Source organism: Hyaena hyaena, unplaced genomic scaffold (genome assembly GCF_003009895.1).
Source record: "Hyaena hyaena isolate Hyena2069 unplaced genomic scaffold, ASM300989v1 scaffold_721, whole genome shotgun sequence".
Classification (NCBI taxonomy): domain Eukaryota; kingdom Metazoa; phylum Chordata; class Mammalia; order Carnivora; family Hyaenidae; genus Hyaena; species Hyaena hyaena.
The window spans coordinates 321,404-348,168 of record NW_024081346.1 but is presented as its reverse complement, the minus strand read 5'-3'; the positions used below and the strand labels follow the sequence as shown (position 1 = coordinate 348,168).

Below are 26,765 nucleotides of genomic sequence, written 5' to 3'. Positions count from 1 at the left end.
CCTGCCTCGCCAGCACCTGCTACCCTGTGGTTGAAATACCCAGAGGTAGATTCGGGACAGGTACAGTTGCCAGGGTTGATAAGGCCCTGGCCGAGGCGTTCCTCGGGATGGAGGGCTGTGCAAAGGTGGTCGGACCCATTAAGTCTCTGTCCCTGGTCTCATAGCCCACCCCCTGCCCACAGTGGCTTGAGTGCAACTTTTTCTTGGGGCTGCCTCCAAGCCTTTGCTCGTGCTGTTCCACACACCCGGCACACCCTTCTTCCCTCCTTTCTTCTCCACCCCAAGTCCTGCCTGCCCTTCCCCCCCCAGCCAGGGTCCTGGCATTTCCAGGAGACTGGTCCTGACTATCTCCTTCCCCTCCCCCCCCCTTTCCTTTCTGTGTAACTGCCCCATCCCCCACCCGCCACAAGCCCCAGCTCTAAATCCTCTGACTGGTGGTGGAGGTGGCAGAGAGTCACATTTCTACAGAGGGTGGTGAAGCCTCAACAGTGGGACCGGGACCCCCTGAAGTGAGGCAAGGTTCATCCCCACTGTCCCATCGGTGTAGCCCCACGCTGCCCTTCTCTGCACATTCCCTACATCCATACATATCCCGTCTGAAGACGACGGTGCTGGCCTCACCTCCTCCAGGAAGACCTACTGACTCCCTTCACTGCCCCTGGCCCTGCTGCCTGTCCCCTGGCCTGGCCTGTTGCCACTCCAGCACACGGCCAAGACCTTGTTCTCTCACCTTCCCGTGGTGGAGACTGTTCTCCCACCCAGTCCGAGAAGATGGGCTGCTAAAAGTGGGCTCAAGGCAGGGGTACCCAGAACCTCTCTTAAGGACACACCTTTGGGGCCATCTTGCCCTCAGTCCTCCGAGGCCCAGGTCCGCAAAGGCCACCTGACGGGGCTGAAGCCTGTGGTGCTGGTGACCTTCCAGTCCCCCGTCAACTTCCATCGCTGGAAGATAGAGCAGCTGCAGATCCAGATGGAGGCAGCCCCCTTCCGCAGCAAAGGTGAGCCTGGAGGGCGCGCAGAGCCCCCCCCCCCCAACCTGGCCAGGGTGGGCGGAGCTTGCTGGGGTCAGCGGGAGGCTGACCTCATCAGAGGGGCCCATGGGCTGGCGGGAGTGTGAGAGTTTTAGGGGGCTGCAGTGGGGTCTGTGCCCCGGAGGGGGGCACAGGGAGGCCTCCTTGGGGTCCACGGCCCAGATGGGGCCACACAAAGGCCCCCGTGGGCTCCAGGGTCTAGAGGGGGACACGGGGAGTTACGGGGAGATGCCAGGGAGGCCCAGCGGCCTCAGTGCCCACTTGCCACCAGCAGAGCAGTGCAACTCGGAGGAGGTGTGTGCCATGAGCTGGTACACGCCCATGCCCATGAAGAACGGCAGTGTGGTCATGCACGTGGATGTCAGCAGCAACGGCCTGGGGCCCTTCATTCACAATAAAAGGTGCCCCTTCCCCAGCGGGGGCAGTGGGTACACTCTGGGAGGGGCTTCCTAATGTCCAGACCCCTAAAGAAGCCAGGAGGAGGCCAAAGGGAGGGCGTGGGGGAGGGAGGCGGTCGTGAGCTATGGCAGGAGCCCCTGAAACCGGACCGCTCCCCTGTGCCCTGCGCCACACCCGCCGCCAGGTTTCACGTGAACATCAACGGCTTCCTGCACAGACAGCAAGACCACACGCTCCAGTTCACTGTGGGAAATGAGGTGAGGGGCCCCGACAGCCGAGGAACATGGGTTGAAGACAGTAGGCTGGGGCCCCAATTACTTCCCACACCGGCGGCAGACCCCACTTACAGAGTGCACGCTGCGGAGCTGGCCCCAGGCGGAGGGCTCCACTAAATACGCGGTCACATCCAGTCTCCACGATGAGCCTGGGAGGGAAGGGACGCTCACAAGCCCATATTCAAGAGGAGAAAACTGAGGCCCCAAAGGGTTGGAGCCATTTGCCCACAGTCTCTCAGCACGTACACATGGAAGGAGACTTGAAACTGTGTCTGCCTGACTCCTGCACCCATAATCTTTTTATTCTTTAAAATTTTTTTCTTAACATTTATTTTTGAGAGAGAGAGAGAGCGAGCATGTTCGAGCAAATGGGGGAGGGGCAGAGAGAGAGGAAGACACAGAATCCGAAACAGGCTCCAGGCTCTGAGCTGTCAGCACAGAGCCCGATGTGGGGCTCGAACTCACTAGCCGTGAGATCATGACCTGAGGGGAAGTCTGACGCTTCACCGACTGAACCACCCAGGCGCCCCTCCTGCACCCATAGTCTTCATCATGGTGCATTCGTTCGTTCATTCATTCATTCATTCATTCATTCATTCATTCAGTGAACACGCAGACCCAGATAGAGCTGCAGTTCTAGTGGGAGAGAAAGACACCATATAGTAAACACAACGTCAGGTACATTCCAGAGTAGACAAAAGGGTGCTGGAGAGAGCTCAGAGTGGGGGGGGGGTTGTCTCTGCAGGAAAGGGTTGCATGGCTAATGGAATGGTCAACAAACATATAACTGAGAACATGGACATTTGAGTAAAGTCTTGGAGGGAGAGCAGAGGGAAGCATGTAGATGGTTGGGGAAGAGCATTTCACATACAGGGAACAGCCAATGCAAAGGCTCAGAGGTGAGAATGTGCCTGGTGAGCCTGGGAAGCAGTGAGGAGGCCTGTGTGGCTGGGAGAGAGTGAGCCGGGGGGGGGGGGGGGGGGGGGGGGGGGGGGCGGGGCATGTGGGTCATGTGGACCAAGGAGAGAAAGAAGCTGGGAAGGTACACAAGGTGTATGTCCAATATGGCAGGCAGTCCAGTCCTGGCTTAGCTANTGGAAGGGGTCAGGGCGGTGACAGGGACAAATCGTGTGGGGCCTCATGGGTCCGGTGAGGACTTTGGCTTTTCCCCTAAATGAGATGGGGCCATGGAGGGCGGGGTGAGTGTTGAGCAGCCCTCCCACCCCTCCACCCCCTGCAGATCTTCAGTCTGATACCCCGGTACTTTGTCAATGTCCCGTCGAGGCCTCTGTGGCACACGGTGGAGCAGGCACCTGTGCTCATCCTGGGTGGCATTCCTAATGAGAAGTCCATCCTGCTGACTGACACCAGCTTCACGGACTCCTTTCTCGTGGAGGTGAGGGGTGGCAGGGAGGCGCTGGGCCTCGGCCCTTGACGAGTGGGGCCTGGGGCTGTGGAAAGAGTGTGTAAAGACAGAGCGGCTCGCGTGAGAAGCAGATGGCATGAAGGGAAGGCCTAAGCCAGTGAAGCCAGACAGCCTGGCTCCGGATCCGGGTTCAGTCCCCTCCTGGCGGCGTGACCCTGGGCCACGCCATTTCATCTCCCCAGGCTTCAGATGCCTCAGCGGTACGATGCAAGGAATATTTCTATGTCATCTCACAGAATCACCGCGAGGGTGGTAGGAATTAATTGGAATCCTCAACAAAATTAGCTATAACCCTTTCGTATCCTTTAACGGGGTCTGTCTTAGTCCGTTTTCCCCAATTATCTAAAAGTACCTCCAAAAAAGTTTTTATTGGAATATAGGTGACACGCAATATTACATCAGTTTCAGGTGATTTAACAGATTCAGATCAGTTTCAGGTGATTCAGGTGATTCAGCTGATTCAGATCAGTTTCATAGTGATTCAGTGCGCTCCTCCGATGTGCTGCGCTCACACGTATGCCTGCCGGCCGCCCCCACACAATGCTATTAGAGTAGCAGTGGCTATGTTCCCCATGCTGTTCCTTTTACTCCCGTGATGTATTCATCCCCTAGCCTGTACGTCCTGCTCCCCTTCCCCCAGCCCCTCTCCCCTCTGGCAACCATCAATTTATTCTCTGTATTTATAGGTGTGATTCTGCTTTTTGTTTATTTTGTAAATCCACATATAAGTGAAATCATAGGGTGTCTTTTTCCATCTGAATTATTTTACTAGCATTATACCCTCTGGGTTCATCCATGTTGTCACAAATGGCACGACCTCATCTTTTTTATGGCTGCGTAATATTTCGTGTGTGTATGTGTGTGTGTGTGTGTGCGTGCGTGCACGCACACGCGCGCACCACATCTTTCTTATCCATTCATCTATGAACGGACCCGGGTTCTTCCGTGTCTTGGTATCGTAAATAATGCTACAGTAAACATGGGGTGCATGTGTTTTTTTCAAATTAGTGTTTTCATTTTCTCTGGGTAAACAGTAGTGAAATTACTGGATCGTAGGGTAGTTCTGTTTTTAATTTTTTGAGGGACCTCCAGACTGTCTTCCACAGTGGCTGCACCTGTGTGGTTTTGATTTGCATTTTCCTGACGGTGAGCGTCTTCTGTGTCTGTTGGCCATTGTGTGTCTCCTAAAAATGCCTTTTGAGAGTTGGTTTGTTTGAAGCAGGATCAATGCATTGCATTTGGTTAAGTCTCTTGGTAATCTTCTCACCTATAGGTCTGTACCCAGCTTCACCCCCTTCCCCTCATCAACCACCTTTTTTTCAAGCAGTTAAAACACCAGGTCTTGGGGCGCCTGGGTGGCTCAGTCGGTTAAGTATTCAACTTCGGCTCAGGTCATGATCTCCCAGTTCGTGGGTTTGAGCCCCACACCGGGCTCTGTGCTGACAGCTAGCTCAGAGCCTGGAGCCTGCTTCAGATTCTGTGTCTCCCTCTCTCTCTGACCCTCCCCTGCTCACGCTTTGTCTCTCTTTCTCTCTCAGAAATAAATAAAACATTAAAAAAAATTTAAACACCAGGCCTTTTGTCCTATGGAATTTGGCTACTTCTGCATGGAGTGGACGAACTTGCACCTCTGGCCCGTGTGGAGGAGTCTGCTCAGGCTGCCATAAACAACAAAATACCGCAGACCGTGCAACTTAAACAAAAACTTACATTCTCACAGTTCCGGAGGCTTGGAAGTCCAAGACCAAGGTGTTAGGCGCGCTGAACTCTGGCGAGGTCTCTCCCCAGCTTGCAGCGAGTGTGTTCTCACTGCGTGTCATAGGGTCTTCTCTCTGTGCACACAAGGGCAGTGAGAGAGATCTCTGGTGTCTCTTCCTCTTCTCATAACGATACTAGTCCAAAAGGATTAGGACCCCATCTTTCTGACCTCAGTGTACCTTAATTACCTCCATCGTGGCAGGGTTAGAAATTGGGAGTGGGGACACAATTCGGTCCGTAACACCCCATATAGTTTCTGCCGGTAAACTGGTGAGCTCTAGCAGCTTGATGATCGTCAGATTCAGTCTTTGAGGCAAGAACCGTCCACTGGGGGGCGCTTGCCCACTGTTAGTGAATATCACCAGTGCTAGTGATTGGTCAGTGAGCTCAGATAGCGTCAGCCTGACAGCCAGCTGTGTTCACGGCAAAATAGGGTTGTTCCAAATGTGCCTTGGGCCAAGAATGTGATCTTTGGGATCCACATAGGTGCAGCCCCGACTGTGGCCTGGGGAACTGAGGTTGCTCTGCACTGTTGAGTATGTTGTGCACTGCCAAACTCTGGAGAGCCCACAAAGTCCCAGCTGGCTCTGGCCTGGGTCACCTGCTTCCCTGACCCATGTCAGAGAAGCGTGGCCACGAGGTACTACTTGACGGCGAGCAGGGAGGGCGCCCCGGCGGCAGCTGTCTGTGTCCATCCCGGGCAGTTTTCAGAGCAGCTGTCTCCCCTCAAGGGAGGACGTGGGGGGCGGAGCCGAGGCAGACCAGCTCACCACTGACTCTCCCCTGCAGTTGAACATTGACAGTTGCTGGGTCGGCTCCTTCTACTGCCCTCAGGCCAGTTTCACTGCCACCATCTATGATGCCATTGCCACCGAGAGCACGCTCTTCATTCGGCAGAACCAGCTGGTCTACTATTTTACGGGCACTTACGTCACCCTCCACGAGGGCAACCAAGGCAGTGGTGAGGGGGTCCCTGGCATCTCAGGAGGGGGCCCTGCCTGTGGGAACCCCCGGGAGGGCACCTCAGGGAACCCATCCACTGGAAGCACTCGAGACTTGAATTGCCATGGGTGGGGAGGGGGTGTCAGAAGGACACTCCAAGGTCCTTAATGGTCACCGCCCACCTTCCATGGCTGTCTCCTTCCCTCTATATGCTGGCGTGAGGCTTTCCTCTGGACCTGTGAACCAGCAGAGGGTAGAGGGAGGTGTGAGAGGGAAAGGAGAGCAGAGAGAGAGAGAGACATGTGTGTGCCACACACACACACACACACACATACACACACACAGTGTCAGATAGGCAGAGAAAGACATGCCGAGAGAGATGCATAGCAAAAGAGAAGTTTGGGGGGTGCCTGGGTGGGTCAGTGGATTAACTGTCTCACTTTGGCTCAGGTCATGATATCACTGTACCTGCGTTCGAGCCCTGCATCGGGCTCTCTGCTGTCAGCTCAGAGTCTGCTTCGCATCCTCTCTCTCCTTCTTTCTGCCCTTACCCTGCTTGTGCTCTCGCTCTCTCCCTCTCTCAAAATAAATAAACTTAAAAGCTTAAAAGAAGTTTGAGTGGTGGGAGAGAGGCATGGAGAATCAGAAAGGCAGACAGAAGGTGGGATGAGCAGCTGGAGAGGAAAAGCCACGAAGGAGACTGATCAGAGGAAAAAGAGAGACTTTTGATTCAGCCTTATCTTTTATTTATTTATTTTTAATACTTATTTATTTTTGAAATAGAGATACAATGTGACCAGGGGAGGGGGGGGGACACAGAATCTGAAACATAGCCTTATCTTTAAAAATTTTTCTTACATGTATTTATTTTTGAGAGACAGATGTGGGGCTCGAACTCACAAACTGAGATCATGGCCTGAGCTGAAGTCGGACGCTTAACTGACTGAGGCACCCAGGTGCCCCCAGCCTTATCTTTTAAATGAAACTCAAACCCTCCTAGTTCCTTTCAGCTCTCCCCCCTATTTAAATGAGGGATGTCATTTTATAGGGTTACAGAAACTTATAACCTGTATTTCATTAGTTAAAGCCCATTCCCAACAGCTTCATTTTTCTCTCTTTTTTTTTAACTTAGGACATTGACAGTAGAATGAACCAAATTAAAATGGACTTAATGGGGCGCCTGGGTGGCTCAGTCGGTTAAGTGTCCGACTTCGGCTCAGGTCATGATCTCACAGTTTGTGGGTTCGAGCCCTGCTTCGGGCTCTTGTGCTGACAGCTCAGAGCCTAGAGCCTGCTTCACATTCTGTACCTCCCTCTCTCTCTGCCCGTCCCCCGCTCGCTCTCTGTCTCTTAAAAATAAAATAAAGACTAAAAAATTAAAAATAAATAAATAAAAGGAAGGGGTGCTAGGGCTCCTGGTTGGCTCAGTTCATTTTACATCTGATTCTGTCTCAGCTTAGGTCTTGATCAGGTTGTGAGTTCAAGTTCTGTGTTGGGTTCCCCACGGGACATGAAGCAAAGAAAGAAAGAGAGAGAGAGGGAAGGAGGGAGGGAGGAAGGGAAAGGAGAGGAGAGGAAGGGAGGAAGGAAAAGAAGAAAGGAAAGGAAAGGAAAGGGAAGGGAAGGGAAGGGAAGGGAAGGAAGGAAGGAAGGAAGGAAGGAAGGAAGGAAGGAAGGAAGAAAGGAAGAAAGAAAGAAAGAGGAAGGAAGAGGTGTTTTTTGGCTTAGATGGGTACATTTGATTTCAGGGACAGTTGGATCTAATGCTCGCTCACTGCAGCTTAAACAGGCCCCTCCTGGTGATAGCCCTGGTGACTGCCTCCCTCCACCTCGCAACTGTGGACTTCTATTCTTTCAGGGGCCCCAGGAAAGAGCATCTCTTAGTGGTTGCAAGCCGGACTGTCTCTGATTTGTCCGGCATGGTCACATGCTCAGTTGAACCCATTGCTCTGGCCAGGGGAACACGAGAGTGGGGTTAGACTCATCTGTACATTGCGGACAGAGTATGAGCAAGGGGGATTTACTCAAAGGTAGCTGGGCCCTACTCCAGTGGCCCCTCAGACACCACACTGAATGGCCATTCAGGCCATGGATATCTGGATGGGGGTCAGGTCCCAGGTCTAGACATGGGTCTGAGGTTCCATGCTGGCCCCCACAGGGCGCTGGGTTCGTGTGTTGGCCAACGAATGTATCAAGAAGCTGTGCCCCGTGTATTCCCATAGCAACGGCTCCGAGTACGTCATGGCCCTCACCACTGGCAAGCGGGAAGGCTATGTCCACTTTGGGACCATCAAAGGTAAGGGGTGGGGCCTCTGGCGGCCCAAGAGACCACTCTATACCCTCGCATCTGTGAGAATTCCAACCTTGGGTGCTCCTCCCTCACCAGGCGCCTCCAGGAGGGGCCTCAGGCTGGAGGTTGTCCCTGTGAGGGGAAGAATGGGTTTATGCATTTATAGGGGTAGGAGTTGAGGGTGTTATGTATTTTTGGTGACGTGTTTGGTTTCAAAGGACAGAAGCCCAAGTCAGAAATCAGTTAGGCATGAAGAATGTGTGGACTTACATAAGTGACAAGACTAGAGTCCAACTTCCGGCATGGCCAGATCCAGGGGCTCACAGGGTATGTTGTCAGGGCACCAGCTCTTGGCAACCATAGCAACGATAGCACAAGTCTGGGGGGGGGGGCGGTCGCTTGAACGCATCCAACCCAGTCACCCTGTGGCTTTGGACAGGTGACTTACCCTCTCTTTTTGGTCTCATTTTCCTCATCTGCAAAATAAGGCTAATGATAATGTTAGCACCTGCCTCACTGGGTTGATAGATTAAATAAATTGATGTCTGTAACCATCTTAGAACAGTGCTAGGGACATGGTGGATGCACTAAAAGGGTTTATTATTATGAACCCTGAGATTTGGCCTCGTTCTCAGGTAGATGCCCCTCTCCTGGGGACTAAAGATGGTCCCATGAGCTTGGGGCTCAAATCTCCCCCCCAGGCTGAGTCACCCCAAAAGAATGAAAGCAGCCTCTCCCATTAGCTCTAGTGGGAGTCCAGGGTGTGCTCTGATGGGCCCATTCTGGGTCTGTGCCCAGACCTGAGCCGATTGCTATGGCCAGAGACAGACCTAATCTGGTAGGCCAGCTGTGAGTGACTGACAGGTCAGAGTGAGACCCGCCCCCTGAAATTCCAAGGACTAAGGGGGCGGAGGCACCGGCACTGACCCTGGACAGTCTGAGAGCTGGGGTGGTGGGACACCAGAAGGGCTGGGAAGGTGTGAGCACCGACCTGCCCGCTCCGCAGATGGCCGCGTGTCCTTCGAGTTGCTGCCCCGGAAGCAGTCTGTGTGCAAGGGGATACAAGGTACCTGGCTCCCAGAGAGGTCTGCGGTGGGCGGGTGTGGGTGAGCAGGGAAGGTGGGAGAGCTCCCTGTAAAGAACAGTGTCCGTGGGAGGGGTGGGGAGTCGCAGGGATAGGCGTGGGGGTTACGGAGGCCAGGGAGAGGGGCGGGTCCAGGGCTGCCCTGAACCTACCCCTTCCTACCCAGTTATCAACTGCTCCATAATTTGGACCGTATTCATTGCTGGCGACTACAACCTACTGCTGCTGGTAGAGTTTGAAAACCCCACCAGGAAGTATTTCCAGGTGGTCAGCTACGACCTGGGTAATTGCGATGCTGTGGGGGGCAGAGTGGGAAGGGGCAGAGCTCAGATTGTGGATCTGTGCTAAGGCAGACAGCGGGGCCTGGGTGAGGGGTAGTGGTGGAGAACAGACTGGGTGGGATGCAGAAACAGAAGAAACCAGTATGACTGGGAAAGAGGGAGAATGAGGAGGGAGGGAGATTGGAGACATGAGCAGAGGTCAAATCTGAAAGGGCCTTGTGGCTCACAATAAGGAGATGTTATTTTATTTTACCTGAACAGAGAATAGGGCTGCCATGTACAGTTGTGTAGGCTGTGCACTGTGCTCTTCAGCCAAGAAGTCAGAGGAGGCAAGTCCTGTGACCTAACATATTCATATAAAGAAACCCCAAGGGCTAACAGGCCCAAATGAGAAGCCATTGGAGGGCTTTTTGGAGGGTTTGGGAATCTGGTGACTTGCCCAGTTTCAGGTTTTGAAAGCTCAGACCCTCAGGAGATTTTGCTGTTTCTCCCCGGCTGTAGTCACTAATCACCTGGTCGTCCTCTACACCATTCCGGAATTCATCCCTGACGGTAGGAGGGGAAGGCAGGGGGGCCTCAAAAGTGGATGAGGGCCAGGAGGGACCCGGATGACCGTCCCCTCACTGCCGTGCCCACTCTGCCTCTCCCCCGGCCAGCTCGAGGCCTGGAGTTTCTAGTGATCCTAGGGACAGAGTCTTACACCAACTTCCCGATGGTACCCAAGGGCATGTTCTACAACCAGCAAAGCAACCTGCTGTATATCTGGGGCAACTTCCTCCTGCAGAGGTACGGGGCTGGACATACCCTGCCTCCTCAGCTCCACCAGGGTGGGCGTCCTTCCTGAAGCCGTCAAGTTGTCAGAGCATGCCCAAGTTCAGAAGTTGTCAGGATTGTGACGGGGGAAACACGGGCTGCTGGGGTGGTTAGGGTGAGGATGGGAAAAGGTGATATTTTAAAGACCTGGGAAGCCTTTCTTAAGTGAAACCTGATGTAAGGTCCCAGTCCGCGTGAAAGGCACTGTCTGGGGGAAAGGTTAGGATACTTTGCACCCCTCAGGAACTTAGGGGCTGGTGGCAAACCGCTAGGCTGGCCAGATGCTCCTGTCTACAGATGGGGAGGCCGCCCAGAGGCTGTGGAGCAGAAGCTGGAATCCCAGGGTTCCCTGTGTGTTCTCATAAGGCTGGCAGAGAACTGACGAAATAGTTCTCGGGTTGTGTTAGGCCTGCAGTTGGGGGGAAGCAGACGTCTTCCAGGGCCCGAGCTCCCGTCTCTGCCCCTGCAGCTATAACTATGAAAACTTCATCTACCTGGCGGACTTCCCCAAGGAGCAGTCCATTAAGTACCTGGTCAACTCGTTCCATGGGGACATGGCTATTGTCACCGAGACTGAGGAGGTGGGCTGCCCTGCTCCTCTCCCCAAACCCCAGGGGTCTCCCTTCTCCCTCGGTCAGGGTGAAAGGGTTCAGGGGAGCAAGTGCCCTCGGGGATCCCGGGGAAGGGCAGCTGGGGACCCTGGAACTCAAAGAGAAGTGGTGTTTTTTCCAAAGTCTTGCAGCAGAGGTAAAGAGACAGAGTCCTGATCTGATTTCGACAGAGGGCCCTCTTTCATTCCATCATGTGGTTCAGTTCATAAATACTGAGCCCTCACTGTATGCCTGACCCAGCGCTGAGAGCTCACTGTATGCCTGACCCAGCGCTGAGGACGCAGTGGTGACTGGGTCAGCCCTGGACCTTGCCTTCAAGGGTCACAGGCCAAGTGGGAAGACAGAATCTTTCTCAGAAAGTAACAGTTCAGGGGAGACAGGGCTGCAGTGTGGAAGACAGGACCTCCGGACAGACATTCAGAAATGGGTGGGGCCCAGCTTCCAGTGCAATCTGTGTGTGTGTGTGTGTGTGTGTGTGTGTGTGTGTGTGTATCAGGGAGGGCTTCATAGAGGAGGCCGTGTGGAGGAGGGACATCCTGAAGGTTGGACAGACTCCTCCAGGCTGAGCCTTAGAGGGGATGAGGTCTAGACTCAAATCCGTTGGGGGGTGGGTATCAGTGCAGAGGTGGGAAACTGAGGCCAAGGGAATGGTGGGACCCTGGAGGGTGCAGAGTGAGGAGAAAATAGGGCTTGCCCCTAGGAACCCTGGCCTGTAGGGGAGTACACATTAGGAATGCTTCAGTTTCAAGTCAGAGCCACTCCAGCCTACGAAACGTTGGAGACAATTATGTCGAGTGGGGCTTGGGAGCAGGGGCCGTTGGGTTCTGGGAAGTAGAGATGACATTACAGAGAGAAGGTATGTGAGCTCGCCTGGCCTCACCCCTAGAGAATGGGGCCACCCCACTGGGCGGAGACGTGGGGCCAGAGGTCCCTGTGGCCCTCACACATACCCACCTGGCTGTCGCACCCCCAGATCTGGTACATCCTGGAAGGCAGCTACCGGATGTACAAGCTCTTCCCGTCCAGGGGCTGGGAGGTGCACGTCAGCCTGCAGGCGATGCACCAGTCCCCTGCCTACAACCCCAATGAGACCATGGTCACCCTCTTCTACGAAGACACCAAACTGTACCAGGTGCCAGGAGGGGGGTCATGGGGAAACATGGGGAAGCCTCAGGGCGGCTGGCTGACCCTGGCTTACCAGGCCCTGGCTTCCTGCGGCAGCTGGTGTATCTGATGAAAGGCCAGCAGGGCCACCTTGTCAAGAGGAACGTGCCCGTGGAGCAGCTTCTGATGTACCAGCAGCTCAGCAATAACTACTACCTTCAGCGGCATGGGTGAGAAGACACTGGACCACAGCGGTAGTCAGGGAGCCCTAGGTGGCACTCACACAAAGCCGCTATTCCGGGAGTGAGATGGAGTCATCCCCAGGGCTGTGATGGGGGAGCTTAGGGTCTATGGAGGCTCAAAGGAGGGGCATGGCCGAGTCGGAGGGAGGTGGGTGCGTCCGGGAGGGCTTCAAGGAGGAAGAGGTACCTGAGCTGTGAGCTAAAGGGTAAGGAAGAGTGATAAGATTCCAGAAAGCGTTCCAGGCAAGGGGAATCACATATGCAAAGGCCCTAAGGAGGAAAGGAGACTGTGCGTTCAGGACTGAGAGGAAGTACAGTGCAGACAGAGTGCGGTGCTGGTGGCAGGGTGGACAAGGTGAGCCTGGTGGCCACAGGGAGGCTCCTGGGAGCCATGGTGGGACTCAAAGGAGGGACTGCACAGCCAGATTCACCTGCATTCAGGAATGATCTATCTGGTCACCTGCGAGGAGCCCCGGGAGGCAGCAGGGAAAAGGGGCCCGGGAGAAAGGGGAGGTGGAGGGCGGCTTGGGGTGGGAGGAGGGAGGAGGCCCAGAACCCCGGTCTGAGGGACGCAGGGACACCCGACACCCCGGGGGATGTGTCCAAGGGCACTGGGGGGCCGAGGCTGAGCAGGAAGGTCAGGGCTGGATTAGATCCGGGGGGGCTCGCGGTGCGCCAGGCGCCTCAAAGCCATCCCCCCGCCCCGCGCCCTCCCCAGGAGACACCTGAAGCTCTCCTTCAGCAACTTCTGCCCGTTCACGGTGATGCGCCTGCGGGACCTGCCCGACCCGCAAAGGTACTCGCGCCAGGAGCGCTACCTGGCGCGGCCGCCGCGCGTCCTGGACCCTCAGGGCTTCCACGACGAGAACACGCTCGCAGTCTACCAGGGGCTCGTCTATTACCTGCTTTGTCTGCACTCCAAGTACCACAAGGTGGACGCCCGGCGGGGGCCGGGCCTGGTGTGAGACGGGACTGAGGAGGCTTAGACTGCGAGGGCTGCGTGGCTCGTGAACCGCCGCGGAGGCTGGAACCGCCGGGGAGAGTCTGAGGCTAAGGGGGGCGGGGCGAGCGGGAGAGCAGGGCCTCGGAGAGGTGGCTTTGGGGGTGTGGCTGTGGCGTTGGGTGTAGGGCTTGGGGGCGGGCCGGGGTCTGTGAGCTTTGGCTTTGGGGGCGCGGCGCAGCCCTCCCCCCCCCCCCCGGCTCACGGTGCCCGCCGTCCCCGTCCCCGCAGCCGTACGCGGATTCGGGGTCCAGCTCCACCACGGGCTGGTGGAAGGACAAGTTACAGCACAAGGTGCGTGGAGAGGGTTGGGAGTCGGGGGCGGGGGGAGCGGCGGCGTCCGGACACCCCTCCCCGACCGCCGTGCGGGTCTGACCTTGCCCCACTTCCGGTCTCCAGGACTTCTACTTCTATCTGGCGAGCAACTTGCAGAGCTCGGGGAACATGTACATTGACATGACCAGCTACAGGAAGGTCTACGACCTCAAGGCCGAGTACGACCTGCCCGAGCGCATCTTCCTGGACAAGGGCACCAGCTACGTCTTCTCGGTCTTCCTGAGGGTCGGCGAGCATTCGTTCGAGTTAGCGCCTGAGCTCGGTCTGTGGGCGAGGCCCGAGTGGCGCTCGAGGGGCGGGGCGGGGGTTGCGGCGGGGGAGGTGCCTGGGGGCGGGGCGGGGCCCTAACCCCTCCGGGTGCTTGCAGTGTTCACGGCCGAAGAGCTGCAGAGCAAAGTGTATCTGGGCGTGATGCTGGCCGACCCGAGCTGCATTGAGGCGGAGGTGAAACAGAAGGTCCTCATTAATCGCAACTCGGTGCTTTTCAGGGTGAGACAACGCGCGGAGGGCGTGCCGAGGCGGGGCGGAGCTGCTGGCGCAGGGGACCTTTAGAGCCGCCCCGGGTCCTCAGGCAGGCCTGGTGACACCTTCATTTCGGCCCCCAACCCCAGGTTACGCTCAACGATAAAAGGGCTTGCTTTGACCAGGGCCTTAGTGGACACCACCTCATGGAGACCTCCATGTTGCTCAAGGTTCGGTCCGAGTCTGGAAGGGAGGGATACGGGAGGAGGGGAAAGACTGAGCCCACGGGGTCGGCCATCATCACCTGCTCTTACCCTCAGGTGGCGGGCGCGGTCGGGCATTGCTTCCAGAACACACACCAGGGACCCCGCATGCAAGTATTGGACTTTGGGAGTCCTGGGCCCTCTACTAGGAGGGAAGGGACTACGTCGAGGCCAAACAGGGTTGATTCTGAGTCTCCCCTGGGAAATCCCTCTAATGCATTCATAATTTCTTCCTTTTCATTCGTTCACCCACCCACACATCCACTCACTCTTTTCATCCATTCATGTTTCCAGAAAGGGCTGCCTCTACGGTTGTAGAGATTGCACCCAGGCCTGCACGTTCCTTCTAATATTTTTCTGCAGGGAAAAGTAAAGCATCTACGACACTGGGCTTTTGTTCCCAAATGGCACAAAGGTGTCATGTGGGCCAGCTTGGCCCTTCTTTCACACGTGGCTCTTCATTTCCCCAGTCACACATGCATCGTTCACTCCCATGGTGTCCTTAGTTCCTCACTTGCTTACACATGCAATATCCCTTTTGCCCAGAGACAGACACTGAGGCTCAGAGATGTGCAGACATCTGCTTAGAGTAACCCAAGGAGCTAGTAAGTGATAAAGGAGGGACTTAACCCAGATGCCTTGTTCCCACCCACTTCCCTGCCCATTCGCCAGGACATGGGCCCTGCTTGCTCCTCCCTCCTGGTTTGGTATAACCCAGGACAGTAAAAAAAAAAAAAAAAAGAAAAGAAAAGAAAAGAAAAAGAAAGGGATTGTAGGGGTGCCTGGTGGCTGAGTCAGTTAAGCATCTGACTCTGGATTTCCACTCAGGTCAGAATCTCACAGTTCGTGAGCTTGAGCCCTGCATCGGGCTCCGCGCTGAACAGTGCAGATCCTCCTTGGGATTCTTTCTGCCCTTGTCCTGCTCATGCTCTCTCTTGCTCGCTTTCAAAATAAAGAAATAAACTTTTAAAAATGTAATAATAAAAACAAAGGTTGTAATAGCCACCCCCCTCCTTTGCAGGGAGAGAGGAGAGCAGGGAGGAGTGGCTGACCTCAGCACCCAATAAGTGTGTTCCTGACAGCCTGGCGATACGCATTATTTTCCTCTTTATCGTAACCCCAGAAGGTCAAAGTTAAGATCCTTATTTTTGACCCCACAGATCCCTTCTGGAAATCTAATCTGTAACATACTGTTACAGCAAAAGATTGGAAACAACCTAGATGTCCACTAATAGGGGAGTGGTTAAGTAAATTAGGGTGCATCCATGCAATGGAAAATTATGCAGCTGTTAAAAAAAAAGGTGGGGAAGGGACAAAGGTCTCCACATACTTATACAAAATAGTCTCCAAAGCATATGTTATTCTTTTTTAAAATGTTGTATTTATTTTGAGAGTTGCCCCACCAAGCAAGGTGGGGCAGAGAGAGGGGGGGAACAGAGGATCTGAAGTGGGCTCTTCGTTGACAGCAGTGAGCCGGATGCGGGACTCGAACTCACGAACTGCAAGATTGTGACCTGAGCCGAGGTCCAATGCTCAACCAGCTAAGCCACCCAGCCACCCCAAAGTGTATTTTATTCTTAAGAGAAAAAAGCAGGTGCAGAGCAGTGTGTATAGGTCATTAGCATGGAAGAGGTGCACTGAGAGCATATATTCACGTTGGCTTTTATTTGCATGAAGAAAGTCCTTATAGTGCTTTGCTCTTCAGGGATGGGAGAGAGGCAGGACAGTTGGGGAATAGGAATGGAAGTGATACTTTTCACTCTGCGTGTGTGTGTGTGTGTGTGTGTTACCCATCTAAAAATTAAAGTTTAAAGAAAACCTATCAGTGCTTTTTTTTTTTAATGTTTAATTTATTTTTGAGAGAGAGAGAGAGACAGTGCGAGCAGGGGAGGGTCAGAGAAAGAAGGAGTCACAGAATCCGAAGACAGCCTCCAGGCTCTGAGCCAGCTGTCAGCACAGAGCCCGACGTGGGGCTCGAACCCATGAACTGTGAGATCATGACCTGAGCCGAAGTCGGACGCTTAACCGACTGAGCCACCCAGGCTCCCCATGTCAGTGCTTTTTTTTGAACAGACAAGGAGGTAAAGGTGCTGAAGGGGCATATAGTCTGAGCTTTTCTTCATATTTCCAGGCAGGAGTCTTTCTGGTTTCTCTTCCTTCTTTCTCCACCCCCGACATTACCAGATCAAGAAGCGTGTATTTGGGTTTTTGTTATTTATATATGTATGTATGTATGTATGTATGTATGTATTTATTTATTTAGAAAGAGAGAGAGACCGCGGGAGGGGCAGAGAGAGAGGGGGAGAGAGAGAATCCGAAGCAGGCTCTGCCCTATCAGCGCGGAGCCCAATGAGGGGGCTCAAACTCACTAACCATGAGATCATGAGCTGAGCCGAAACCCAGAGTCAGACGCTCTCTCAACCTCCTGAGCCAGCCAGGTGCTCTGAAGGATGTGTATTTGGAAGTCTTGGAGCCTCTCTCTGGCTCCCAATGCTGGGGGAAAAAATGGAAATTGAAGCTAACTGATGAACAAGTGGGTCTTTGATCTGTAAATATGTTGGATGAAGGAAAGAACAAACTAATTTGCACATAATCAATGCTCAGTCGGAGCTCCTGGGTGGCTCAGTCTGTGAAGCATCCGACTTTGGCTCAGGTCATGATCTCAGGGCTCGTGAGTTCGAGTCCCACGTTGGGCTCTGTGCTGACAGCTCGGAGCCTGGAGCCTGCTTTGGATCCTGTGCCTCCCTCTCTCTCTGCCCCTCCCCGACTCGTGCTCTGTCACGCTCTCTCTCTCGAAATAAACATAAAAAAAACAAAGAGGTACTCAATCAAATTTGGCTGGATGAATAAAGGCTGGGAGCATCTCTCAGCAGGCCAGCCCCAGAGACGGGCCTCCCTCCATGGGGGAATGAGGCTGGCGTCAAGGGGTAGACTGGGAATAGATTTGATTTCACTCGTTGCGCACAGAGTGTATTCATTCCTTCCGCCGGTGCTGGCTGTGCGCCTACTACATGCCAGCATTGTTTTAGGTGCTGGAATTAGAGCCGTGAACAAAACAGACATCTCAGTGGTGTGAAGCTCTGTTCTGGGGGGGGGGGGGGGGGGGGGGGGCTTCCTGGGGCTGCTGTAACAAATTACCACTAGTCAGAATGTTTNACGCCGGTGCTGGCTGTGCGCCTACTACATGCCAGCATTGTTTTAGGTGCTGGAATTAGAGCCGTGAACAAAACAGACATCTCAGTGGTGTGAAGCGGGGGGGGGGGGGGGGGGGGGAGGGGAGTGTGTTTGCTTCCTGGGGCTGCTGTAACAAATTACCACTAGTCAGAATGTTTCTTCTGTCCCAGTTCTGGAGGCCAGGGCTGTGACGTCAGGGTTGGTTTCCTCGGGTGGTTCCGAGGGAGTATGAGTTGCAAAGCCTCTCTCCTGGCCTCTGGCCGGTGCTGGCAGTCCTTGGCTTCTAGATACATCACTTCCCTCTCTGCCTCTATCTTCACAAGGCATTTTCCTTGTGTGCCTGTATCCAAATTTCCTCATTCTTCTTTTTTTAAACTTATTTTTAAAGTTTATTCATTAATTTTGAGAGAGAGAGAGAGAATGAGTGGGGGAGGAGCAGAAAGAGAGGAAGAGCCAAGCAGGCTCCCCACTGTCAGGGCAGAGTCCAACGCGGGGCTCTAACTCACGAACTGAGAGATCATGGCCTGAGCTGAGCTCAAGAGTTGGAGGCTTAACTGGCCGAGCCACCCAGGCGCCCCTAAATTTTCCTCTTCTTATGAGGATGCTGGTCACTGGATTAGGGCCCAGCCTAATCAACCCTGCGCCACCTCATCTTAACTTGATTACACATGTAAAGGCCCTGTCCCAAATCCGGCCGGCTTGGCAGGCACCAGGAGATTAGGAGTTCAACGTATCTTTTGGGGACACACAATTCAACCCACAGCGGAGAGTCAGACAATAAGGAAGATAAAAGATATTGTGTGTCAGAGGTGATGAATGGTTGGGGGGATGTAAGCAGGCAGGGGGCATGGGGGAGGTTAGCATTTTCCATAGGATGGTTTGGGGAAGGCCTGGCCCAGGAGGAAACATTTGAGCAAAGACGTGAAGGTGGGGAGGAGGTGAGCCATGCGGTCATGTGCCAGAAAGGTGAGCCAGGGAGAGGGATGGATGGTGGAGAGGCCTGGAGGTGGGAACATGTTTCACGCGTTAGACTCAAGTGAGGCTCAGCTGTGGCTGGACCAGGGCGAGCCCAGAGGCAAGTGGGAGAGAGATGAAACGGGGTAAGGGAGGCAGAACACCTGAGGCTGCGTGTGAGGGACGGACTGGGGGGAGGGGCGGGGGCAGGGAGGCCAGCGAGGAAACAAGGCTGGGCAGGGCGAGGCCAGAGCAAAAGAGTTGAAGAGTGGGGGGAGGGGGGCGTGGGGGAGGCGGAGAGGACGGCTCTGTTTTGAAGTCTAGAGACCGCAGGATGTCTGGATGGTGTAGGTGTAAGACAGAGGGATGAGGTACCGTTAACCAAGATGGGTTGTGGGTAAACTGACTCTGAGACGCCCATTAGACCTCCCAGGGAGTGAGCGGCTAAGGGCTGTAAAATCCTGGGCCCGGGCCTAGCATGCGAAGTACTACTTCATCAATGGCCACTGACCCCTCTCCAGTCACCGTCACCCCCAGGCCACAGTCTTTGGATGCCCTTGTCCTTTTGGCGCTTGGATAAAACCCTCGGACCCTACCCCCGAAAGGGGCCAGAGGCTGTTCATTCTGAAGACAATGCCATGGGAATTCCCTGAGCCCTGACCCCCATCCCGGGCTCCTCCCAGGTCTCAGGCCCGCCCCCCCAGCCCTGTGCAGTCTGCCAAGGAGGTGGCGGCCCCATGGGTGTGGGTGTTAGTGGTTTTGCGTGTCTTTTCCTAGAGGCAGCTGGAACCATCCTGCCTCAGTTTCCATTCCAGCTCTCTACCACGTGAGGCGTGGCTTCGGGTGAGGAGTAAATGGCTTGACTTCTCTGTGCCTCACTGTTGCCATTCTCTGAAATGGAGATATTAATACTGTACCATGCCAGGCGTGTTCTGAGGGTTAAATTTGAGTTCGAAGTGCTTAGAACATCACCCGGTGCCTTGCACACAGTAAGAGCTACATAAACGTTTGCAGTTATTGTTTTAACAATAATAACGATCAAGTGGCAATGATGAGGGTAGCCTGGTAGGACATGGTGCTGTGGGGGGGGGGTGTCCTCCCTGCCCCCCCCCTCCATGTAAGAGTGTTCTCCTCACACTTAGGGCAACTTGATGGTCCCAGTGCTTATCGGCTGCCCCCCTGGCAAGCGCCTGGCCTTCGACATCCTCACCACACTGTATTATAACCAGCTACAGAACAAACACTACTTTGACTGCGTGAAGGTGGACCCCGACATGCCCTGCTTCCTCTTCCGTGATAGTGCGTGTCCCGCCCCCTCGCCTCATCCTCACTGCCCTCTGTCCGCACCACGCTGCCCGCCTTCCCTCGCTGCTCGCTCACCGCCTCACTCATCCTCCGCTCCTCCCCCGGTCCTCTCCTCTCTCCTTCCTCCCCTCCATCCTCTGCTTCTCCGGCCAAGAGCTAATGTCTTCTCCTTCTGATCTCCCCCCGACCCCACAGTCTTCTACCCTTTCTTCTTGATCCAAGATTTGGTGACGGGAGATTCGGGCAGTTTTCAGGGCAGGTAAAGACGTGGCCAAGCCAGCAACTGACAGGAGTCTGGGGAGGGGGGCAGGGCGGGCCACAGGGACGGAGCGCGGGCTGTATGGGAGAGGTGACGCAGGGCTCTGGACACCGAAGCCAGCCCATGCACCTCTTGACCTGGCAGCTATGTGCTGAAGATTATAGGCGGCGGGCCCACCCTCGACAACATCAGGGAATACAGCGAGGAGGAGATTTACCGCTTCAACAGCCCCTTGGACAAGTAGTTCCTGCGGGCCCTGGCCCATGGTCGCCCTCTCTTGCTTCCCAGCCACAGACCTCACCCTCCCTGCAGGCACCACCCACCCTGGTATCCGGGGCTCTGTCCCAGACACAGGCTCCCAGGAGGGCACAAATGCTTGCCCCGCCCATGCTGTGAGGCCCCGCCCCCCGAGGCTCCTCCTGCCCCTTCCCTCAACTGCCCACCGAGCCAGCCTCTCTCGCTTCTTGCCTCTCTCTGCGCCTGCAGCAGAGGCCGGGCTTCCCCGCCCTGCTCGGTCCCAACTGAGGTTACCCGTGCTGCACAGGACTGACAGCCTCATCTGGACCACCAAGAACACAACGACCACCGAGGACTCGGCCTTCAACATCCTGTCCCACCAGAGCTTGGGCATCGAGTGAGTGCGCCACTTGGCTCCTGGTCCCCGAATTCCCCACCTGCCCAGAGTTGGCCTGGGCTGGGCATCCCTTCTGCCTCTGGGAGACTCGTGAGCCTCAAGCCAGGCTGACCGTCTTCGCGCTCCTCAAATGGGGCTGACTCTTCGTCTGCAGTGCTGGCCCCTCTCACTCTTTCTTCAGGCCTTAGTTCAGATGTCCCTTCATCCAGGGGGGACTTTTCTGACGATTCTGAATGGGGTATTGGCTCCCACGTCCTCTCATCCCTGCTTATGCCTGCAGGGACCCCTCTAGGCTGTCACTGTCTCTTGTATGGTCTGTCTCCCTCATAGGTCCAGGTCCTGATAGGACTAAACGTAGTATTTGTTGAATGGGACAATGAACAAATTCATTCATTCATTCATGGTAGGCATTTCTTGGCATTTGAATGGAGGTCAGGATGAATGAATAAAAACAAGAGAGGAACAGATTAGTATATAGGAACTCGATGGTTTTTGGCTCAGTGAAAGGAAGAAAACAATGCCGTGAGCAGATGAGGAAGTGAATGAATAAACAGAGTAACAAGTTGCACCTGGTCAGTATTCAACTTGCATTTGTCAAATGCAATTCATTATCAAATAAATGAATAAAGGAAAGAATAAATGGACGGAGATGTGACTTTGTGCCTAGTAGGCACTCAAGGTATATTTGTGGGATGAAGGAATGAGAGCAACAAGGAATAAATGAGGAGTTGGCACATGATAGACACATAATCCGCACAGTAATGGCGGAATCACAGACGGAGATGTTAAGACAGGAGGGAACGAACGAGTCAACAGCCTGTCCCATGGTAGGCATGGAGTCAGCCTTACTGGATGAATGAATCAAGGAAGAAGGGATGAGATGGCATCTCGTTGGTGCTCACCGAGACTTTGTGGGCTGGAGGGAGAAATCAGAGGTTGGCATGTGCTACGCATGATTTGTATGTCACACGTTGCCTGAACTTGGGTCCCCAGGTGGCTGTGTCTGGAGAACTCCCCGTGCTATGACACCATCCCCCATACCATCTTCGCCCCCGAGTTCTTCTTCAGGGTGTTGGTGAGCAACAGGTGAGCCAGGCACTGGTCCTAGGTAGACTGGGGGGCTTCCTCTGGGGTCCCCGACTCCTACCCCAGGCCTGAACCCCATATCCCCGCAGAGGCGTGGACAAGAGCACCTACTGTGACTACCAGCTCGTCTTCCTGCTGCATATCCATGGGCTGCCACTCAGTGCCAAGCGGGCCTTCTTCATCCTCATGGTGAGGGGCTGCGAGGAGCTGCCCTGCGAGGGGCGCCGGGCTCCGAGGCTGCCCACCCGAGCCTGTTGCGTGGTGCTTGCAGGTGTCATCCTGCGTGTTTATTGGCCTGGTGACCCTCTACATCATCTTCTGCCTCCTGCTGCCTCTTATGGTGAAGGCCTGGAACAGCTTCCGCTGGAAGATCAACAACATCATCATGTCAGAGTCCTACTACTCTTATGCCTCCTCTCCTAGAATTTTAAGTGACACCTCTGAGAGCAGATCCACGGTCAGCTCCAGAGTCTCCCGCAGTGTCAGTTCCACAGCGGAAGAGGCGCAGCCGCGTGCACCTGACGAAACCTCGAAGAGGAAGAAGAAGAAGCACTGGATTACCTGAGCCTCTTGCCTGCCCCCACTCCCGCCCATGCTCTCCCCTCACTTCCTGGGCCATCTTGCAAATGCAACTGTCACCCGTCCCAGGCCCTTTTCTGTTTTGCGTCAGTTTTCACTTCTTCAGACCTAAATCCTCATTTCAGAATCCGCTGTGGGCCCTCGTAAGTACTCATGTTCAGTTAGTTTGTACCACACAGCCGTATCGGTCATTAAAGTCAAAATCCTGTGTGCCGGCCGGTAAGTAGCAGCTTCTCTGTGTGCCTGCTGACTCTGCCCTTCCTCGGGCTGCCCCCAACCTCCCACTGTCCAGCAAGGTCTTCCATGACCCAGGCGCGTTGCCATGCTTTGCAGTATTGTTCAGTGCCCACGTTTAGTGCCAGTCATTAAATATTTTGAGTTTCAATCCCTATTTGGTGCCTAGCTTATGGAGGGGACTCTGGAGAGGTTAGGATATTTGATTTATTTTTAATGTTTATTTATTTTTGAGAGAGAGAGACGTGGAGTGTGAGCAGGAGAGGGTCAGAGAGACAGGGAGACACAAATCTGAAGCAGGCCCCAGGCTCCGAGCTGTCAGCACCAAGCCCAATGTGGGGCTCGAACTCAACGGAGTATGAGATCATGAACTGAGCTGAAGTCAGATGCTTAACCGCCACCCAGGCGCTCCAGGATTTTTGTTTTAGTTGCAAGTAGCAAAAATTTCACTCACATGCCCTACATAGAAATGGTAATTTATGGGCTTTAATAATATAGGCTTCAGGTATAGTTTGATCCAGAAGTCTTCAATGTCTATAGGACTCTGGCTCCATTTCTCTGTAGCTTTCCCTGACCTGTCCTCCTCTGAGTGTGGTCTCTAACCTCAGGCTAGTCCCCTTCACAGTCTGAGGCTGCACATCCACATATCTGATTGTCCAGAGAAAGGAAGGGCTGGAATCCAACATTCCTAGGTAAGTCCCAGTCAGTCACTCAGATTGGACTGAACTCACCACTTTACTACTCACACTGCCAGAAGTTTAAGCCATTTGGAGCGCACCCCGGGAGCTGAGGGCAGTCCCACCCTAACCTCTTAAGGACAGTCCTTATAAGAAAAATGTGCTATCAAGAAGGAAAAGACTGAGAGGCAAAAAATCAAAAACCAAAAGCCCCAATAAAACAAATGCACCTTGTACTCTACCCCCTGTCCCCCCAAGAACTTCAACATCAGCCCTTCACCAGAGATCTTGGGTGAAGTGAGGTTCACTTCTTGGAGGTTCTCTGACCAACCCTGTCTAGGAGTAGAGGCCGAGGGGGCACATACTCTGAGTGGCATCAGGGCAGATGGCTGGACCAGCTTGTCCATGATGAGATAGCACAGCTCCAAGAGCGGGCAAGGCCACTGAGGTCATGTTTTGGAGCTTGGAAATGATCAGAGGAGTACTCAGGGCTGAAAGGCCAAAGGATATGGTTAGACGTAGGAAGATGCTCCTATAGAGGACAGCTCAGGACTGGACGCAGAGGTGCCGGGAGGTAGTGGTCCAGAGACTGGGCAGAAGAGGATGGGGCTAGACCAAGGCCTGGTGTAGCGTGGTAAGGAGGGGGCAGGTGGGAGAGATGCCCAGAAACCCTAGCGAGCAGGCCATTGGGCTAGAGGGCCATGAAGGAAGTGGGAGCAAAGGAGGCATTTAAGGAAAGGTCCAGAGCTCTGACCTCAAGACTGAGGGATAAGAAGGCTGTCTCTGAGATGAAGACCAGGGAGAAGGAACAGATTTGGGGGACAGACTGGGGCCTTTGGGGTCTTGGCCGGTATGGAAGGTCTGAGAGACTTCTGGAGGAGGCCATCCAAAAGGCCTGCAGGAATTTCAGATCTGGGGCTCAAGAGAGAGGTCAGGGATAGTCAAGCAGTATGACACATCACAGTTAAAGACTCATCAACAAAGTTAATAACATTGATGCAATGAGGGAAAATGTAATAACACCCTGTTATATCCTGTCTTCGTCCATTCAGGCTACTATAACAGAATATTATAAACTGAGTGGCTTACAAACAACAGAAATTTATTTTTCACTGCCTGTGGAGCCTGGAAGTCCAAGATCAAGGTGACGGCAGATTCAGTGTTTGGTGAGAGCCTGCTTCCTGGTTCATAGATGGCCTTGATTTTGCTATGTCCTCACCTGCTGGGTGAGGTAAAGGAGATCTCTGAGGTCTCTCTAAGGGCATTCATTCAGTTATGAGGGCTCCCAAGGGGTCCACCTCTTAATACCATTACATTGGGGATTAGATGTCGACATGTGAATTGGAGGCGGGGGACACGTTCGCTCTATGGAATATCTCTTTTCTTCAGCAGAATGTGGTTTCTCCTCGAGTGCACATGGAGCATTCTTCACAATAGAAGATATGTTGGGTCATAAAACATGTCTTTTTTTTTTTTTTAATATTTTTATTTATTTCTAGGAGAGAGAGAGAGAGACAGCGTGAGCGAGAGAGGGTCAGAGAGAGAGGGAGACACAGACTCCGAAATAGGCTCCAGGCCCTGAGCTGGCAGTCAGCACAGAGCCCGACGTGGGGCTCGAACCCACGAACGCGAGATCATGACCTAAGCGAAAGTCGGACGCTTAACCGACTAAGCCACCCAGGCGCCCCCAAACATGTCTTAATAAAACTAAAAATACTGGGTTAAAGTGTCCTAATAAAAGGCAGAGACTGGCAGATTGAATTTTTAAAAAAAAAATTTTTTTTCATGTTTTATTTATTTCTAGGAGAGAGAGAGAGACAGCGTGAGCAGGGGAGGGTCAGAGAGAGAGGGAGTCACAGACTGAAACAGGCTCCAGGCTCTGAGCTGGCAGTCAGCATACAGTCCGACGCAGAGCTCGAACCCACAAACCGCGAGATCATGACCTAAGCGAAAGTCGGACGCTTAACCGACTAAGCCACCCAGGCGCCCCTGGCAGATTGAATTTAAAAACAATGATCCAGAGGTACCTGGCTGGCTCAGTCAGTAGAGCATGCGACTCTGGATCTCAAGGTTGTGAGTCTGAGCTCCATGTTGGGTGTAGAGATTACTTAAAATCTCTAGGGGCACATGGGTGGCTCAGTCAGTTGAGCATCTGACTTGATTTTGGCTCAGCTGATGATCTCACGGTTCATGAGATTGAGCCTAGCATCAGGCTCTGTCCTGACAGCAAATTTCCTGCTTGGGATTCTCTCTCCTTCCTCTCTCTTTCTTCCCCTCCCCTAGAATAGATAAATAAACTTCAAAAATATTTAAAAATACAATCTTTAGAAAATGAATAAAAACAGTGGTCCACTTCTTCTTTATGGAAACAAAAATGATTATAAGAGAATACTATGAACTGTATGCTAACAAATGAGATAACTTAGATGAAATGGAAATTTTCCTAAAAAACAAAAACTACTAAAACCGACTAAGAAGAAATAGATTGAATCTGTAATTCTAAAAATGTTCCAACAGGGGGTGCCTGGCTGGCTTCAGTTTGATCCGCTCAGGCTGATCTCAGGTTTGTAAGTTTGAGCCCCAAGTTGGGTGAAGAGATTATTTAAAAAGAAAGTATTTAAACATTCCAACAAAGAAAAGCCGAGAACCAGATGTCTTTACTGGTGAATTCTACCAAACTTTCAAAGACAAATTATCGCTAATTCTTATCAAACTCCTCTGGAAACTTATACAGGAGAGAACATTTCCAACTTATTCTTACCCTTTTATATAACAAAGCCAAAGACGTTACAAGATAAGAAAACTAAAGGCCAATATCCTTCATGAATATAAACACCAGAATCCTCGACAAAATACTACCAAACCAAGTTCAGCAGCACATTAAGAGGATTATACACTCTGAGCAAGTGGGATTTATGACTGTGATGTAAGAGTTCAAAATACAAAAAGCAATCAGTATAACACATCACATTAGTAGAATGAAGGAAATAAAACTATTATCTCAATTGATGCAGAAAAAAAACACTTGACAAAACACTCTTTTATACTAAACACAGTAAATAAACTAGGATTAGATGGGAACTTTCCTTAACACGATAAAAGCAATATATACAAATCCCATAGCTGACATCATACTCAGTAGTGAAAGACTGAAAGGCCTTCCCTTGAGATCAGGAACAATCAAGGATACCCGCTTCTACTTAACATAATACTGGAAGTTCTAGCCAGAGGAATTAATCAAGAAAAAGAAAATAAAGGAACCCCAATTGGAAAGGAAGAACCAAAGGTATCACTGCAGACGACAGAATCTTATATGTAGAATACACACACACACACACACACACAAACTGTTAGAGCTAACAAGTGAACTCAACAAACTTGCAGTATGCAAAATCAACACACAAAAACCACTTGCATTTCTACACACTATCAACGAACACTCTGAAGAGGAAATTTCAAAATAAACCCCAATTCTATTCACGACTTCAAAAAGAATAAAATATTTAAGAATAAGTTTGTATAAAGAGGTAAAAGACCTGTATACTG

General features: G+C 53.0%; 1 protein-coding gene across 6 annotated transcripts in view; it reads left to right on the top strand.

The window, feature by feature from the left end:
* Positions 1-22,534, top strand: part of CATSPERG (cation channel sperm associated auxiliary subunit gamma) — a 28,031-nt gene extending 5,497 nt beyond the window's left edge. For 2 of the 6 annotated variants that reach the window (XM_039217734.1, XM_039217733.1), the window contains 26 exons: positions 854-998; positions 1,303-1,432; positions 1,615-1,687; positions 2,946-3,101; positions 5,679-5,850; positions 7,990-8,127; positions 9,128-9,187; positions 9,372-9,488; positions 9,988-10,038; positions 10,143-10,272; positions 10,769-10,880; positions 11,884-12,042; positions 12,132-12,244; positions 12,975-13,188; positions 13,488-13,550; positions 13,656-13,854; positions 13,960-14,081; positions 14,204-14,284; positions 14,375-14,431; positions 19,588-19,744; positions 19,946-20,009; positions 20,154-20,249; positions 20,554-20,643; positions 21,637-21,729; positions 21,819-21,918; positions 22,001-22,534. In XM_039217734.1, coding sequence (XP_039073665.1) covers positions 854-998; positions 1,303-1,432; positions 1,615-1,687; positions 2,946-3,101; positions 5,679-5,850; positions 7,990-8,127; positions 9,128-9,187; positions 9,372-9,488; positions 9,988-10,038; positions 10,143-10,272; positions 10,769-10,880; positions 11,884-12,042; positions 12,132-12,244; positions 12,975-13,188; positions 13,488-13,550; positions 13,656-13,854; positions 13,960-14,081; positions 14,204-14,284; positions 14,375-14,431; positions 19,588-19,744; positions 19,946-20,009; positions 20,154-20,249; positions 20,554-20,643; positions 21,637-21,729; positions 21,819-21,918; positions 22,001-22,294 — 3,186 coding nt within the window. In that variant the 3' untranslated portion in view covers positions 22,295-22,534. Of the gene's footprint in view, positions 1-853; positions 999-1,302; positions 1,433-1,614; positions 1,688-2,945; positions 3,102-5,678; positions 5,851-7,989; positions 8,128-9,127; positions 9,188-9,371; positions 9,489-9,987; positions 10,039-10,142; positions 10,273-10,768; positions 10,881-11,883; positions 12,043-12,131; positions 12,245-12,974; positions 13,189-13,487; positions 13,551-13,655; positions 13,855-13,959; positions 14,082-14,203; positions 14,285-14,374; positions 14,432-19,587; positions 19,745-19,945; positions 20,010-20,153; positions 20,250-20,553; positions 20,644-21,636; positions 21,730-21,818; positions 21,919-22,000 lie in introns of those variants that run through there. The other 4 variants (XM_039217739.1, XM_039217735.1, XM_039217736.1 and 1 more) reach the window with 3 other exon arrangements.
* The last annotated feature ends 4,231 nt before the right edge of the window (positions 22,535-26,765 follow it).